Source organism: Callithrix jacchus, chromosome X (assembly GCF_049354715.1).
Source record: "Callithrix jacchus isolate 240 chromosome X, calJac240_pri, whole genome shotgun sequence".
NCBI classification, from domain to species: domain Eukaryota; kingdom Metazoa; phylum Chordata; class Mammalia; order Primates; family Cebidae; genus Callithrix; species Callithrix jacchus.
Genome location: NC_133524.1, coordinates 101910941 through 101929950, shown reverse-complemented (window position 1 = coordinate 101929950; position 19010 = coordinate 101910941). Strand labels below are relative to the sequence as shown.

At 36.7% G+C, this 19010-nt stretch overlaps 1 protein-coding gene across 1 annotated transcript in view; it reads right to left on the bottom strand.

Annotated features, from left to right (window-relative positions):
* Nucleotides 1–19010, bottom strand: part of IL1RAPL2 (interleukin 1 receptor accessory protein like 2) — a 1167415-nt gene that overhangs the window by 536339 nt on the left and 612066 nt on the right. The window contains exon 4 of the mRNA XM_017968450.4: nucleotides 11014–11200. Coding sequence (XP_017823939.2) covers nucleotides 11014–11200 — 187 coding nt within the window. The remainder of the gene's footprint in view (nucleotides 1–11013; nucleotides 11201–19010) is intronic.

The window sequence follows — 19010 nt, the reverse complement described above, 5'->3', positions numbered from 1 at the left end:
GTTTCTTCCTGGAGTGTTGAAAAGGAGCTGCTTACTCATCTAAATCCCTTCATGAGAAAAGAGAAACGTGTTTATTTTGGTCAGTTTACTATTTCCTGTTCCTAGCATAGCGCCTTGCACAGGTAGGCACCCAATAAATATGCACTGAATGAACGATCAATTGTACAAATAAGTTTGTACTTAACCATCCATCATTCCCAACCAATTTCATTTATAACCAATGTCAAACATCTAAAATTGAGACAGTTATGACAAGAAAAAAGGATAATTCAAAGTGATAGCCTTCACCTTATTAACACCAGACTTTTACCAACAGAGGTAACTAATCACATAGATGAGTGTTTTATTCCAATGTGTGTATTTGCATTTTTGTTGCCAATGTCCTATCAAAATTAGGAGATTCTTCAGTTTAGAAATGGGATAAAAGAACTCCATATTTGTGTAACGACAGTGTGCTCAGTGAATAATGAAGTAAGTCTAGTGTTCTTCTTGGTTCAATTTTAAAAGAATCTTTATCTCTCATTTGTAAAATGTTTTAAAAACACTAACATTATTGAATATTCTGCTCTAATGTCTAAACCCTATTTGTATAGTGTCAGAAGAAACTTCTAAAAATGTAGCCCCTCTCCTCATCTTCTTTTGATAACTGATGCAGTTCAGACAAATCCTCTTACACATATCCTTTGTATTCCTCAGACAGGCAGGATTGGCTTACTCAGGCATCTTTATGAACATGCTTCCAGTACCACCTGATTCACCTCTATTTCCTATCCAGCTGTGATTACATGAAGGCACAGAATGATAGTCCTTAAAGGCCTACCGTAGCATATTTCAAACAGCCCAGGAAACTCAAAACAGACTATGAGAGTGACACAATATAATTAGTTAATTAAGTAAAAAAAAAACAGATTGATGAAAAAGAATGGAATTTAAAGATTATGCATATTTGAAAAGACACCTTAAAAAAGGAACCATGCAAAGAAAACAGTTTTCACTGTTTAAGCACAAGAGTTAAGACATTTGTTAAATCAAGTTTAGCCTCTAGCTGCCTCCTTACATATTTTAAGTATGGCCTAAAGGTTTCTCTGTACATTGTCAAGTACAAGTGGAAGTATAAACAGGCCATAGCCTACTCTTGTACCAATCATTGGGTTTTGACCAATCAAAAGTGGCCAACTTTGAAAGGTGTTCATGTAAGACAAATGCTGAGCTGTAACCAATTCAGCTGTTTCTGTACCTCACTTTCATTTTCTGTATATTACTTTCCTTTTTCTGTTCATAAATCTTCTTCTGCCACATGGCTGCGCTGGAGTCTCTAAACCTACTCTGGCTCGAGAGGCTGCCTAATTTGGGAATCATTCTTTGCTCAATTAAACTCTTTTAAATTTAATTCAGCTGAAGTTTTTCTTTTAACAGATGGCATCAGAAATGGAATCTAAAGTAGAGATTCTAATGTACCTCAGGAAGGCTGAATGACCAAGTGAGGTACCCACCAGACTCACTGTGTCTGTTACTCTCTCGGAGCAACTGGGGATCATGGTTAAGTTCCCTCTTGGATTCCAAAGCCTTATGGTTTTCTGTTTTGAGCTCTCTGAGTTTCCTTGAGCAAATTTCTGATCCAAACTAGGTTTGGAAGTCCTGAGAGAAAGTGGACTGGGTCCAGGTTCAGATTGGATCTGGTAATTAATTGGCTTGCATCCAGTCAGAGGCCTCTTACATCTGACTGGGTCAGAAAAATCTAGTAGTAAATGGCAATATTGCAGGGCGTGCAAAATTTGGCTTTTGCAAATTCACAGAGATTTTTGTGTTCTACCCCTTTGTTTCATTTTTCTTGTATGCTTAGGTAGGAAAAAAATCACTGGCTAAGTTGATGAAGGGAAGCTGAGAGCAAAGAAAATATCTGAGATAAAAATGGGATCCTTAATTTCTGAAGAACTGAGTTCTTATACGTGCACAACTATTAGGCCCTGAAAGAAGCAAAATCTTATTGAAGTGGCAAAAATCTCACTAAAGATAAATTACAGTGAATGTTCCAAATTAATGGCACTGCACTGAAGTGCATTTGATTGAGTACTCCCAAATTAGTCTCATCTAGGGATGCCTATTGACATGCAGAAGTTTCTAAAAAGATGTCAATATTTTAATTTAAAGACTTAATAAAAGGCAAATAAAAAGCTTAAGCAATTAATTGATATTTAAAAATTAAGTCTGCTAACCTTTTGGCTTAGTTATTTTCCCACCCCAAAGGTGGAAAGAAAGCTATCCTAGATAAGGTGTTTATAAAAGATAGGCCCTCAGGTAAAATAGGCTTGCTTCTTTTTTCAGATCTATCCATGATGAGTCCAGGTATCCAATGCTTTGTTGGCTCTATTCTTTAGTGGGCTCTACCCATTACCCTGAACTCAGTTATTTTAGCTAAGAAACTGTAGGTATGGTTAAAAGAAAATCCTATTGAACTAAAATACATCTTTCTGGAATTTAATTGACTATCTAAAGACTCTTGTAAAAAGAATGTATATCTATCAAAGAAACTTACCATTTGTATTTGTATTAGTCTGTTTTCACACTGCCATAAATACCTGAGACTTGGTAATTTATAAAGAAAAGAGGTTTAATTGACTCACAGTTTTGAATGGCTGGAGAAGCCCCAGGAATTTTATAATTATAGCAGAAGAAGGGGAAGCAAGACACCTCTTCATGAGGCAACAGGAAAGAGAGAGAGAACAGGAAGTACCATACTTTAAAACCATCAGCTCTTGTGAGAACTAACTCACTATCAAGAGAAGAGCATGAGGGAAACCATCCCCATGATTCAGTCACCTTCCACCAGTTTCCTCCCTTGACATGTGAAGATTACAATTTGCAATAGGATTTGGTGGGGATACAGAGCCAAACCATATCACCATTCCTTTTTTTTTTTTTTTTTTGAGACAGAGTCTCACTCTGTCACCCAGGCTGGAGTGCAGTAACATCTTGGCTCACTGCAACCTCCACCTCCCGGCTTCAAGTGATTCTCCTATCTCAGCCTCCTGAGTAGCTATTACAGGCATGTACCACTACACTCAGCTAATAATTGTATTTTTAGTAGAAACAGGTTTTCACCATGTTGGCCAGGCTGGTCTCGAACTCCTGACCTCAAGTGATCTGCCTGCCTTGTCCTCCCAAAGTGCTAGGATTACAGGCATGAGCCACAGTGCCAAGCCCATTCCTTTAAATTTATACAGTAAGTCATACCTCTGTTGAGGTGCTTTTCTGGCCATCTTGTTTTGATGGAACTTTCATGAGAGCACTGTTTTTTTCTCTGCTGTTTTGAGCAAATGATAATATAATATTTAGGCCTAAAATCTTAGCTCTCTGCTTATGAGATATAGTTTTTTATTTTTTGTGGTTCCACCTAAGATTTGTTTTTTTAGAAATGCAAATTTGTTGCCTAGTCAACAATTGCTTTGGGTAATGAAACCAGTAATTGGAAGACTGATAGGCTGAATGGGAGAAAAAAAAAAACTATTTTGAAACTGACAAAATTGTTACATGTAGTGGATTTTCTTCTATCTCTATATTTATATGTGTTGTGTGTGTGATATTTATACAAAAAAGCTCTTATTAATTGGTTTAAAAAGAATAAGTGCTTAAATATTTTGTCAGAAAAATTAAAACTGTAATGCCTTTTAGTTCACATGACTTTAGTAATATTTGGGAAATAAAGACAGTTTTATAAGATTATTGGTAAAATAAAGACAGTTGGTCTAAATTAGTCAGGTCAGATATTAGTTTTGCTAAATGTTTTAAGGTCATAAATCGCTCCTTTGACTTTTGAAAACTGTTAGACTTACCTGCTTTAGAGCCATTAGATTCTAGATAAGGCCTGGGGACATGTGTAGTTAGCCATGCCCACTATGTATGCTAGAAAGAGTTGGACTTTACCTACACTTCTGTCTGGTGTCCTAAGCCCCACACCTAGTAAATAATTAAACTCACCACATTTTTCAGCAAAAATAAAAATTGCTAACAGTTGAGATTGATACTACTGAAGAAACAGTTTTACGTGGACTATGTGTGAGGAAAGTGAAATGTGCTTTGGTAAAAGATTACAAGAAGGCATGGGAATGTGATTTTTTTTTGCCTAGATTAAAGGGTTAAATGATTGATTTAAGTTAGATAAGATAAAGCTGAAAGTTTGAGCAAAATGTAGAAGGTTGTGAAAAATTAAACTTGTAAAAGAAATTCTACATGTAAACATAATGGCTAAATTTAAAGGGGTATTCAGTTTTCTCATAAATTGAAGACTGAAATAAAAGCACACAATAAAATGCATCTTTCTGGAATTTAATTGACTATCTAAAAACTCTTTTGTAAAAAAAATGTATATCTATCAAAGAAAGTTTGAGCACTGATCTACTATTTAATAAAAATTTGTAAAGTGTTATAAAAGGTTTACGTTAGTCTTACCTTATGGTAAAACTGATCTGATATTTAACAAAAATTTGTAAAGGGTTATAAAAGGTTTACATGAATCTCACCTTATGGTAAATCTGATTAAGATTAGATAGATTTGTCTACAATTTTTATTAAAAATTGGGATGGACTTTAATGGTATACTAATGCAATGATGAATTTGGCTTTCTTTCTTGAATGAGATTTTCATTTACTATTAAAGGATAATGAAATATTTTTTTTGCCTTTTGAATAAACTACAGGAAAAAAAGGGAAAGACAAGAGACAGATTGTTTGGAAAGCTAAGCCTTCCCTCTATCAATGAGTAAAGGTTTTTGCATCTTTAAAATTTTTGAGTCATTTTGGCTAAATGAATGACTTATGGTGACCTGGAAATCTATTTTATAATATCAAGTGTTTTAAACATTTAACAAATTTGATAGGCTTTCCAAAGTCTAATTTCAGTTTCAAAATTAAGTCTTTTTTGACTGCTAACTTTGGAATGCTACAGAGGGCCCCTGAAGCATCCAAAAGAGAGGTAAACCGGATTATTTGTCATGTTAAGTTACATGACATAATAAGGGAAGCACCATCAAAATAAGAAATCATATTTCTGGTTTGTTTTTTTTTTTGAGACAGAGTCTCACTCTGTCACCCGGGCAGGAGTGCAGTGCAGTGGTGCAATCTCAGCTAACTCACTGTGACCTTCTCACCTCTGCCACCCCCATGTTCAAGCAATTCTCATGCCTCAACCTCGGTCTCAAACTCCTGACCTCAAAAGGTCTACCTGCCTCAGCCTCCCAAAGTGTTGAGATGACAGGCGTGAGCCACCATGCCCGGCCAGAAATACTGTTTAATCTTCTTTAGGTTATATTTTAATGAATGTAATTAATATATGCTCCAAAATTTTATGAGATTTCTAAAATTCTAATTTCTGAGCATATGATATCAATTATGATTATGTTAAGTTATTGTAGACTAAAGAAATTTCCTTGTCAACTGTGTCTTTATGACTATTTGAAGTCATTTCTAGTTAATTGCTTAATTCTGATGCAGTTTCTGAAAAATTCACAAGCATGTAAAATGCTAGAAATACGGTGTCGTTTAGAAGGTAGAAAAGGACCCTGAAAAGCACTCTTGAATACAGGTTTCTCATAACTTTAGAATTATATTATTTGGACTAGGTAACAATTCCCGTAACTTAAATGAAAAGACTGGTTTATATAACTACTAACCCAAGTGGAACAAAAATTAATTGAATATCTAGAAGATACTTTGCCAGATTATCATGCTAAATCAGCCAAGAAACAACTGGTTTCTCCAATTTATGTATTCAAGAGGACATAAGAGCAATGTTAAGCATGGACTCATGGAGAACCAGGATGGCTACATTGTCCTTCCTGAGTCTGTAAAGCTTTTGTTATTAAAAGTTTTGCATTCCATGACTCATGAAAAACGTAAAATAATCCAAATTAAGTATATATTGGTGTGGTAACTTGTAAATTGCTAAAATAGTTTATGACCAATGTTTAATTTGTCAAACCCATATTCCTGGAAAGACACTCAAATCTTCAGGTACATTCAGCTACCTAATGGGCCATTTAAATATTTATAGAGGGATTTCATTCAATTGTCATTTTCAGTGCATATTTTCTGGTTGTATAAAAGCTTTTCCTTACAAGAGGGGTGATGTTGTAACAGTAGACTATTATGTCACAATGTATTTCACCAGGAATAAAACATTTTTATGGTTCACTGACTGAGGACGATCAACCCCTTCACAATCTGGAACCCAAAGACTGGATCTTCTGAAAATATAAGAGAAGGACTTCCCTTGCCATCCACAATGCAGCAAAGCTTTGGGATCTTGAACCTTGGGTTTATAATCTCACAACTGAGAAAGGGTTGCTCCACACTAATGGAACTGTACACCCATTGGAACCCTTAAGATAAAGCTAACCAGGGAAATTTCTCCCCAGAAAAAGATGATATCCTTGGTGTAAGCAGCTTTTTCCCAAGATCATGGATCAAGACTTTTCTACTATCATGAGACTCTTAGTTTTAATTTTTTCCTCATTTATGTCTCTATGAACAATAGAGGTCAAAAGGAGGTCTGTTGCATATATTCATAGGGTATACTTTTATTTAAGAAGGATTTTGCAGCCAGTCTTATACATGGATAACCTTATGCCTTGATAGATGAAAAATGAAGGCCCAATGTAGGTGAATAATTTTAATGGTATATATGTTACCTCATAATCAGTCAGAAACAGAATGTTGGTTCACTCCTCTTAACCTACATCATGGGTTAAAGAGAACATTGCCAGGAGGCTTTCAGTCTTACAGAAGGGCATTATTTGTTAAGCCCTTTTTTTCCATGGTGTGGAGTAAAAGAGGCAATGATTAAAATGTATCCCTTATGATAGGCTCTATAGCAGATTCTACTATAAAGGCTATGGTTACACAATAGACTTTAAATTCTCTTTTGAAAATTATGCTAAATAATGGAATTGCTCTAGATTACTTACTGGCTAAACAGAGAATTATCTGTGCAAATGCTGGCACTTGTGGTCTGTGGAGAAATACATCACATCAGGTATTATAGAGAGTCAGTATAGGAGACTAATGAAGGGACTGCTTAGTTAAAGCGAGTAGACTCTTTATCTAGCTCATTCTTTTTGATATATTTAATTGGTTTGGTTCATGGGAACCCTAGGTATTAAGCATACTCCAAACTCTTGGTATTATCCTCCTGATAATCATATGTATCACTCAAAAGTTTAAATGTTTGCATGCAGCCATCTAGGAATAGCAAATGATCTCTCTTCAATTGGAATGCCAATAGCTGAAGGAAATGTGTGACCATGAAGGCATCATAACCTGTGAATGATTTGCTGAGACCTGGAAACCCAAAATCATGGTAACAGAGAGTGGCACACTCTCACTTAAGTGAGAACCTGACCAAAAGGGGGAAATTTTTAAACAAAATTATGGAAGGCCATTGTCTTGGACTGAGCTCATGCACTAGGCCCGAACAGACCAGACCAAACAAAAAGGGTCTCACTTGTGCTAAATGTGACATAATCAAACTAACACTTTAAGGAAACAGATAGATCCTAGAACAGGCTTTGTTTTTTTCCTCCTGTAAACAGGATGTTCCCGAATAAGAAGGTATCCTCTACTCTAACCCTTACAAAAATAATAATAATAATAATAATAACTTGAAGTCTTTGTTCACACCTTACACAACTCACTGTTCTGCTATTTTCCAGTGGGTTTCAAGACCAAATAAGTACATTTATGATGATCATAGTGACATCAACGACTAAAGTTGTGGTCAATCTCTCAAAATGAAAGGATGACTAAAAGGGGGAAATTGTTAAATTATGCCTAGCCTAAAGCTGCTTCCTAACATATTTTAAGTTTGGCCTAAAGGTTTTTCTCTGTACACTGTCAACTATAACAAGTGGAGGTATAAATAGACCATAGCCTACTCTTGTGCCAATGACTGAGTTTTGACCAATCAAACATGGCCAACTGTTTGAACCAGGTTCAAATAAGGCACAGAGCTATAACCAATCCAGTTGTTTGTGTTCCTCCCTTCCATTTTCTGTACATCACTTTCCTTTTTCTGTCCATAAATCTTCTACCACATGGCTGCACTGGAGTCTCTGAGCCTACTCTGGCTCAGGAGGCTGCCCGATTCATGAATCATTCTTTGCTCAATTAATCTTTTAAATTTAATTTGGCTGTAGTTTTTGTTTTAACACATTGGACATTTCTAACTTTGAATAAGCACCAGAATAAACTCTGGAAAAATGTATCTTCTTCTTTATATTGCTATAGCCAGAGCAAAAGTTGCTCAGCCTGGTAGAAAATACACAGATTATAAAGTAGGCAAGGCAGACTATGCAAATACTGACTGAAAAAGAAATACTTCACTAATATGTTGGTACATTTTCTTCAGGTATTTACTTGAAAACTTGTATGAGAACCTTGTATGGTAGTTCTAATAATTGAGTTAATCTATCTCATGCACTTAAAACACAGGTTGTCATATAATAAGTACTTAAGAAATGTTAGCTAACACTATGATGATCATTTATCAATTGTAAAATATTATAGAAATCTTCAACATTGTCCATGTAGAGCTGGAAAGACCTTTTGCTTCACCATTGTTGGTCCATTTCTAAGGAAGAGTGAGGGGTGACATTTGCCAAGCAGTAAATTGCTTGAGTATGTAAGGATGATCGTGATGTCTAGAGATGAGAAAAGGAGAGGAAAGGAGATAGCAGAAAGTAAGATGAGATAGTAGAATGACTCTTATAAGGGAAAGTTGAATATTTAGATTTCACTCCCAGCTGCTAACTCTTTGGGGAGGTCACCTTCCCATCCTCAACCAAAAAATTAAAATAAAACTTTCTTATTCTTTCTTTTACCAGGCTCCTCTGCACCAGCATGACATCTTACAAAAGTTCCATTATATAATCAAGGATGGGTTTAGTCCCAGGTCCATTGCAGGAGAGGGTACTGATTAAGAAAGTGAACTCTGGAGTCATACTGCCTTGAATAGAAAATCAGGCTTTGTTCACTGTATAACTTTGGACAAGTCACATCTCTCTCAGCCTCAGTGGTTCTGTTCTCCATTAAATTAGGGTAATATCCCCTACCACACAGAGTTTCACTGAGATTTAAACAAGATAATGTGGAAATCAAGCTTAGCTACAGTGAATGGCTCACAGTAAGTGCTTAATAAATACAAACGAGGTTGATGATGGTGTAAACCCACCAAATTATCTGTAGTCTATGCATAATAAACATTATGCTGCTTTTTATCTGTCACAATATTGTCTTGATTAACATAATTCACATTGAGACTTGGATGTTCTCATACAGAGCATATTTTTGGTGTATATTGGTAAGTTTCCCTAGGCATGAAAATGGAGAGGCTTCCAAATGTAAAAGCATATGACAGCAGTTGGTGTTAGGGATTAGGCTTCCCTAGGAACTGAGGGTCTTTCAGATCCTATAGAAACAATCTGCTCCACCTTTTATGTGTGTTTGGTTCCAACAGAACACACAGCACCTGTGCAGAAAACCTCCTTGGTCACCTACCATCACATTATAAAACTGCACAGTGTGTCCACTGCTGTGGTTCAGAGCTGATAGAACAGAGTTGGCTTAGTTCTGTTGCAAAACCGTGGGTTCCCAGGTTAGCTGCCAGAATATAATAGCTGGAAGCTTGTGTGGTTATTCTCTGCTTCTTCCCCTAGATCCAATTCTCTGCCCTTGTCAGCTCTACTCTATGCTCAGGGAAGCCAAACGCTATTGATTCTATCTCCTGGCTCTGCCCCGTGGCTTCTGTTTCAGTTTGAATGAGGGTGGCAGTAGAGGGAGGTAACTAGCAAAAAAACAGAGAGCTGGAGTCATAAAGGGTTAGGGTATTTATCCTACCCACTCCCTTCCTATCTGCCACCCTCATATGTTTCTTTAATGCTATATCTCTTGGCAGCCTCCTCCATTCCTGCCAGGTTTCAGTGACACTGATCCTTCCCCTTGCCACTTCAGGTCTAGGGGTGATAATCAACAGCTTCTTCCCTTACTGATTTCTTCAACCCTTCCCAAACCTCTGTAAATAATCCTTTCATTCAATTACCTTATTTTTTTTTGAGATGGAGCCTCACTCTGTGAGGCTGGAATGCAGTGACACAATCTCGGCTCAAAGCAACCTCTGCCTTCTGGGTTAAACCGATTCTCCTGTCTCACCCTCCTGAGTAGCTGGGATTACAGCTGTGCACCACCACGCCCAGATAATTTTTGTATTTTAGTAGAGATTGGATTTCATCATGTTGACCAGGCTGGTCTCAAGCTCTTAATTTCAGGTGATCTGCCCACCTCTGCCTCCCAAAATACTGGGATTACAGGCATGAGCCACAGTGCCTTGCTTCAATTCTCTTCTTTTCAACCTTTAAGTGTGGTTTATTTCCAGTTAAACTCAAGCTTAGCAGTGTTTCACATCCTGTACTCAACCAGTTTCTGTCCTCTGCATTCACTGTTGTGGCTTTCACAGAGTAGACCATTATGAGACTGGTTAGCTTTTTTTTTTTTTTTTGCTTTTTTAAAATTATATTTTAAAATCTGGGGTACATGTGCAGATGGCACAGGATTGTTACATAGGTATACACATGCCATGGTGGTTTTCTTTATAAGTACTATTACTTGTAGTGGCAAGCCTTTGTTCCCACTAGTAAAAATAACATTCCTATGCCCCCCCAAATAATTTATTTCAAGTGTTATTAAAATATTTATCATTCTTCCCATTTGTTCTTATATGTTGTTAGGCTGCAGGGAGATTCTACTTTTAGCTGTTGGAGAAGAGGGGTATTGCTTCTAACACATGCATTAAAAAAACAGTGGTACATAGGATTCACAGCTCTGAATTATTTCATTGTGGATCTGATGATTCTTCTCAGTGAAATATCTAATATCAAAAACTAGTAATAAAATATCTCCTTTTCCCCATCCCCAAGACTGCTACTGACTGAGGTAAAATATACATTTGACACCATGCTGAGTTACCTTATACCACACAACATCAGGCTCCTGGTCTGACTTTTTAAAGTCATCCATGTCTGGACAGGAGATCTCCTTTCTTTTAGTGACTTCAGATTTTTCTAAATAGCGGATCCTGCTGTTGTAGCACAGGCCGGATTCATTCTCTGCAACAGTCAAGGACATTGACACCTTCATGCAATATGTTGAGTTTCTGTAGGAACAGAGAAATAACAAAATGGCTTTATTGGGTGTTGACAACTTTGTTTGTACTCTATGTATTTCAAGAGTATTGACTTTTCCATTTAGGACCTTGCCTAGAAATCAGAAACAACATCAAAGCAACGCAGAGCAGTTTTCTGCTGCAACTGACAAAAAGATATGAAACTAACTGCTAATATGGATATTTGTGGCCATGAAGTAGCTACAGAGCTACATAGAGAAGCTATACTCATCTTCCAAACTGTAAGATAGTCTGACTTCTTTCCCAGCAATAAATATTGCTATATTGAAAATCTGATAATAAAAGCCTATGAGAAAGTCTCTCTATAACTGGAATTGTAGCGATTTTTGCTCTGACCCTGTTGCCGGTCCTTTAACAGTTACTCCAGAGGTTGTTGAATTTTACTGTTGGTTTCTAAACCAACATTTCCTGATACAGAATACATATACTAAAACCCAGATAAACATACAGAGGCTATCTCTTAGCTTACAGGTTAATTGACCTGTTAACTACTCAGCTTTTTAAGGTGCTCACTGAGATGTGCCAGATGTTGAATTTGGGGCTTTTATAAAGAAGAAATCCTAATAGATTTTGGTCAGTTGAGATTAATTGCATCAACAAGCACTATCATTATAAAGAAATTTCAACACTGAATGTTATCATACGGCCACTTTAGAAATTGAGCATTAAATGGTTAACACATTACATAAGGGTATTTATTGAACAACAATTCTGTCTTCTTGTACCTTGGTTAGCACTTTCTCAATAATGTGAGTTCAATAAATATATTTAATAAAGCTTATTAACTACAATAAATGAATATAAATAAATAAAAATTCTGCCTTTATTTTTCTATGTATAATCCAGGACCTTTCCTTACCCTAACTTACCTGGATTCCAGAAGATGTCAAACACAAAACAAAAAGGAAAGATGTTAGGAAGAAATCAGAACCATCCTGATAACACTATGAAGAAGATCAGCTATAAATCTTGTTGGGAGCATTTAATTTTACTTTATGGAAGACTTTTAGGACCATATCTGTTTTAAACATCAAAGGATACGTGCTGTCAAAAATAAAAGTGCCAAGGTCAGCAATTCAAAGCAAGTGCTTTATAGCAAGTAATAACAATCCTAACAGATGGGATTAGCATGCCAACCAATAATTTTAAAACAGTACCAAATGATCATCACTATTCACACTGCTTAATACTCACTCACTGAAATTTTACATCACAGACATCATGTAAAACACAGGAATGCAGATGGCTGTGCCTCTTGGGATTACAAACAGAGTTAATAAAAATGACTCCTCCTTAGGCTTCTGGTAAAGTTAATTTCTGGCAAGCATCCCTGACTATGCCCAGGCCTGTGTCATGAGAAGGAAACTATGAAAACACTACAATTCTGATGTTTAGATGTAACCCATTCACACTATGTAGACTATAGGATTTGCTTTTCTTTCTTCTTCTATATGGGTTCCTGGAACACAAAGGGCATAAAATATGCCCCCTGGGTATCAAATAAAAGAAACATTTATATTTTTGTCAGACATTGGACAGTCTCTTTAAATGCCATGAAGCTAAAGCCACAATGGTAGTAATAATAATACATCTCAGGGAAGAAGTGTAAATCAATTTAGCTCAATCAACTTAGCTCTTTTTCACCATTTTTTAACACTTCAGTGCTAAACATTTCCAAGTCTCCTTGCTTCATACAAGGCCATATGTGACCTAGCTCATTATAACACGCTCCCCTTTACTCATTAAGGTGCAGCCACACTGACATTTTCTTTGTTCATTGAACACAGTAAGCCTATTCAAACAATAGGCATTTGTACTTGCTCTTCTCTGATCTTCTAATACTTATTTGTTAAATTATGCACTAATAAGGGCAAGGAATTTGTTGCTCTTGTTCAGTACGCCATCCCCAGCATCTAAATGAATAGATAGTAGATGCTTAATAAATGTTAGTTGATTACATGAGTGGGCATCAAAAGATATCTGTTTAAGAGACATGTTATTTTTTTCTCCACTTTTATATCAGTCCCATGTGGTATATATCCCCCTTTCTTCAGATGCAGGTAAATGGCTTGTCAAATATCGCTTTCCTTGTATAAGTATGACCCAGATAATTTGCATGTATTTGTGGCTAGCCACTAGGAAAAAGATTAGCCAAGTTTTGTGCAGCAGCATAATGGCAAACAATTAAAAATATTGGCTACATCTGAGAAACAAGAAGGATGGGCAGGGGGCAGGGGATACAGGGAAGATAAATGGTCACAGTTATTAAAAAGTATCTAACACAGAAAAAAGATAATCACTTCTGCTTGATATCCAAAGTGTTCTGAACAGTTCTTGATGTTACTGACTTTGATCATATTGGTTCCATGGTGTTCATTCATCCAGGTGAAAGAGACATACTTGCTAAAACATTTTCAGTTATTATGTTATACCTCCACAGAAGAAGTCATTGACCAGAGATCTCAATAATAGAAGTAGGTGAAATGTCCAGTGCTTTGAAAGAAGCTCACTATGTCAAATGTATTTATCCCTGGGTAGAAAATAGTGTGGTCTAAAGTAGAGGACCAATCTGATATAATGTTTTCTTAACAAAGCAACATCTTTAAACTAAGACTCACTAGGCTCAACTAGTTCTGTGACCTGGGATAAAATTGTTTAACCTCTCTGAGTCTCAATTTCTTTACCTGAAACATGAGGATAAGAAGCTTTTCATGGTGGCTCCATTGGAGATAGGAGGAAGGAGTTCCTTTCATTATACAACTATGAGTAAAAATAGTTTACAATGTTATGCCTGACCTGTTCAGATCACCATAAGTATTAGATAAAATAATGTATGGACAGTTTGCTCATGGGTGTGTGAAGAGAGACAGTCAGTGTGGAGGCCACAGGGGACTTGCAAGAGGAGCAGCACCTTAGCGAAGATTGAAGAGATAGAAGCCAAGATGGCTTGGACTCAAAAGAACAAGCCCACAGCACACCATCTAGGGCTGCTTAAGGCTCATCTTGCTAAGCTTCATCAAGAACTCATTACTTTAAAGGGTGGTGGTGGAGGTCCAGGAGAAGGATTTGAAGTGGCCAAGACATGTGATGCTCGAATTGGATATGTCGGTTTTCCATCTGTGGGGAAGTCAACACTGCTTAGTAATATGGCAGGGGTATATTCTGAGGTGGCACCCTATGAATTTACTACTCTGACCACTATGCTTTGTGTCATCAGATACAAAGATGCCAAGATCCAGCTTTTGGATCTGCCAGGTATCATTGAAGGTACCAAGGATGGGAAAGGTAGAGGTTGTCAAGACATTGCAGAAGTCTCCTTGGATGACCTGTGGATGAACTTGGATGATAAATATTCACTCTAATTATTTTTTAAATATTTTAATTTCTATAGCGAGCATTTTTTGGTTTCTGTTTTTATTTTTAATCACAAAAAGAAATTGTGAGGTAGACAAGAGAATCGCTGGAGCCCAGGAGTTTGAGGCTGAAGTGAGCTATGATTGTGCCACTGCACTCCAGCCTGGGCAATAGAACAAGACCCTGTCTGCACTTCAGCCTGGGCAATAGAGCAAGACCCTATTTCTGTTTTTTTTTTTAAAAAAAAAAGGAGGAGAGGGGGAGGGAGAGGGGGAGGAGGACGCCAGGTACGCTCATGCCTGTAATCCCAGCACTTCGGGAGGCCAAAGTGGGAGGATCGCAAGGACAAAAGATTGAGACCATCCTGGTCAACATGGTGAAACCCCATCTCTACTAAAAAATTAGCTGGGCATATTGGCCTGCACCTGTAGTCCCAGCTACTTGGGAGGCTGAGGCAGGAGAATTGCTTGAACCCAGGAGGCAGAGGTTGCAGTGAGCCAAGATGGTGCCACTGCTGCACTCCAGCCTGGCACCAGGCAACAGAGCAAGACTCTGTCTCAAAAAAAAAAAAAGCAGCAGCAAGGGCGAAAAAAAACAGCTACAAAAAAAATCTCAGGATCTTTGATGAACTATTGTTACATTGTTTAAAATTAAATGCCAACCAGATAGAAAATCTTTGCTACCTTAGATTAGACAAAGATTTCTTTGATGGGGACAATAAAATAATGAAGCACAAAGCAAATAGTTGATAAATTACATATTATCAGAATTTAAAACTTACTCTTTGAAAGACTCAGTTAAAATCAAGAAGAAAGCTGCAGACTGAAGGAAAATATTTGCAATATGTGTATCTGACAACTACTTGTTTACAGAATATATAGAGAACTCTTGGCCAGGCACGGTGGCTCACACCTGAAATTCCACCCCTTTGGGAGGCCAATGCAGGTGGATCACTTGACATCAGGAGTTTGAGACCAGTATGGCCAATATGGTGAAACTCCGTCTCTACTAAAAATATGAAAAAAAAATTAGCCAGGTGTGGTGGCGTGTGCCTGTAATCCCAGCTACTTTGGAGGCTGAGGCACAAGAATAACTTGAACCTGGGAGGTGGAGGTTGCAGTGAGCCGAGATGGCACCACTGCATTCTAGCCTGCATGACAGAGCAAGACTGCATCTCAAAAAAAAGAAAAACAATTCTAATTAAATAAGACAGCTCAACTAAAACATGGACTAAAGAGAGAACTCAGAAGATAAGATGAATGGCCAATAAGCACATGAAAAGATGGCTCAAGGTTAGTCATCAAGGAAATGCAACCACAATGAGATGTCATTATATATTCATTAGAATGGCTAAAAATAGTGACAATACCAAATGTTGGTTGAGATATGAAGCAACCGGAATTCTATACACTGCTGATAGGAGTGTAAAACAGTACAAACACCTGGAAAACTATTTGGCAGTTTTTAATAAACTGTAGCTACCACATGACCCAACAGTTTCATTGGTGTTTACCTAAGAGAAATGAAAATATATGACCAGAGAAAGACTTGTACATAAATGTTTATAGCAGATTTCTACATTATGCCCCAAAACTGAAAACGACCCAAATGACCTCAACTGGTGAATGGATAAACACATCTATAAAATGTAGTACTGCTTAGTTATAAAAAGAGATGAATTACTGGTACATACCTAACATGGTTGAATGTCAAAAATATGCTAAACTAAAAGATCCAGGCACAAAAAAAATAAACAAATAATGTATGGTATATAAAATACCTAATATAGGATCTATCAAAAAGTAGGTATTCAAAAAATTGTAGCTCTAATTAGAATTGTAGGTATTGCCACCATTGTTAAATATATTAAAAGATATACATAATAATTACATATATATGTATAACTAATATGTATGTATACATATAATAATATGTAACATATCAAATATATAATACTTATAATTTATATGTGATATAATAGTCATGAACAATATAAAAACAACATACTGGCAGCAGTGGGTTAAAATAGTCCACTGGGTTACAAGTACTACTTGACAGGAAATAGTCTGGAAGAGGTCAGTTGGGCAAAATTCTAATACCAGAGAGCCATATATGTCTGAGAGGATCAAAAACATATACTGACTTAGGCACAGAAAAAAAAGTGTATCAAGAGAAAGTAGCTAAGGCAGGAAGGAACTTCCAGGTACCTGAGTACTAGCTACTAGGCAGAGGCCAGAAACTTGGAGGTCAAAAGATTAGTAAGGGCTCCACTTAAAAAGGTGTACTTCTGGGAGATTCTTAGACAAATGCCTTCTATAATAAAGCCCAGAGACCTCTAAGCCAGATATCCAGGCACAAGACAAGAGTTGTTCCTGTGTTCATTCCCCAACCTCTCCAAAGTATAAACAATGTAGATGGAGTCAGCAGCATTTGTATTGATTTGGGGTGGTGTTAAGGCAAGGAATGTACCCTGGGGATGGCAGATGAGTTGAAGGAGGAAGTGCTTCAGTTCTTCCTAACCCTTAGCCACAACCAACCATAAACCAGGGCCCAGTATGTGCACACTCTCACTCCGGTCACTGATATGTGAATAGACGCTGACAAATTGCTTTGTTAACCCATCAACAAGTCCTACTATGAAGTCACTGAGGATGACCAAGGTCCCTGGAACTCAAAGACAAGGTCTGATTTGAGTCCTGGTATTACCACAGGTGCCCTGGGGGAGGTATGATCAAGGTTGCCTGACAGTCTGAAACTCAGGTTGACTTTTAGTAGTTGTGTAATCCAGCCCTGACACAGTTCCTGCTAACAATCTTGCATTATTTAGATTTTATTTTGAAAAATGCCCCAGGCCAGTTCTATTTAAAATATTTCCTACAACTGGGACCTAAAAATGTTACTTTTCTTTCATTAGGTACAATTAGAGCTATGTGAGGTTGAGGAAGCAGACTGACGAGTGTGCAAAAACAGAGATTGTATTTTTTTTCTCTCCCTACCTCACATCCTGAGGAAGACAAGGAACATATTCAGGCTCAATGTAGGCGAAAGGCTTTTACAATGATACTGCAGCAACAATTTACAATTACATGCATTAGTAATCTTTCCAAGTACTTCCGTATCTATTACCTTTCTTAATTCTGCCAATAATCCAGGAAAATGGGCAGGGTAAGTATCCCTTACAGGAGTAAAACAGACACAGAGAGGACAAAGAACTTAGTCAAGCTGACATAGCTGGTCAGTAGTTCAGCTCTTGGCTACTCTCAGAACTTGATGCTAACATTGCTTAACAGCCAAACTAACTTGTGGTTATCCATACCAGCTCGAGGAAGCTGACAGAAAGAAAAGCAGATGTGTAAAGATAACATCTAAGGAATAATGTTAATTTGCATAGCACAGAAGAACTGGAAAATTTATAAATAAACCTTGCTTCATATTCCAAAGGTTTAATGTTAGCTTGTTTAGATCATAATTAGAACTTTTTCCCAAAAGTATTTCTAAGGGAAAATGTTGACCAATCTTGGGTTCTCTGGGTAGAAAAGTAAAACTCAGAATTTAAAATACACATGCAGCATCCAAATTCCTTTTCGAATTCCCATTAATAAAACATGCCCATACTATAAAATCTAATGTTCTGTTTTAGAATTTGAGCATATGTGACTTTTTTGTATCACCAGGACTAAGCCAGTGAAAAGAATCTAAACAAATTAGGGAACTTTCTTGTAACTAAAATCAAGAGCCTAGATAAAATGCCTCAGGATATAGTTGAAACTTTCCTAAGTGATTTATTCGATTGTCCTATCCTTACTTCAAAATACTTTCCTTGCAAATTTCAGAAACCATCTAATGATCAGCAAACTAAAACAAGCTTTACTGTCTGGCATTTCATAATGTGAACTGATTTGCTATATATAACATCAATTAATCAATCTACAGGCATTGAATAAGACTGTCCTCCTCAAAACATAAGAACTAGTGACTGCTATAGCAGCAAATTCAGGGAAGGAAAACAAATAAATAAACAAATAAAATCTCAAGCCCTTTGATATGTTCTACTTCTCAAAATAATTAGAAAAATAAGAATGTTTTCTAGTAAAGGGGGATGAAGGGGAAAAAGAATATACATGTATTTATTACAACTGAACTATACATTTAAAATGGTAAAGATCATAAATCACTTATGTATATTTTACTTCAATTAAAAAATTTTCAACTGCAAATATGAGAAAAAAGGAAAGTTTTATTGAAAAATATTTAACCTTGTTTGGAAAGAGGACTTTCAGCTGAGTGCAGAAATAATTACATAAAACTGCAAACTTGCAATGTTAATGTATTAAAAGACCAAGGTGGCCAAAGCCCTAAACAATGTATTAACATTATCATTACAGGAATAGCCAGGACCCTTTAGAATCATACAACTGTCATTTAT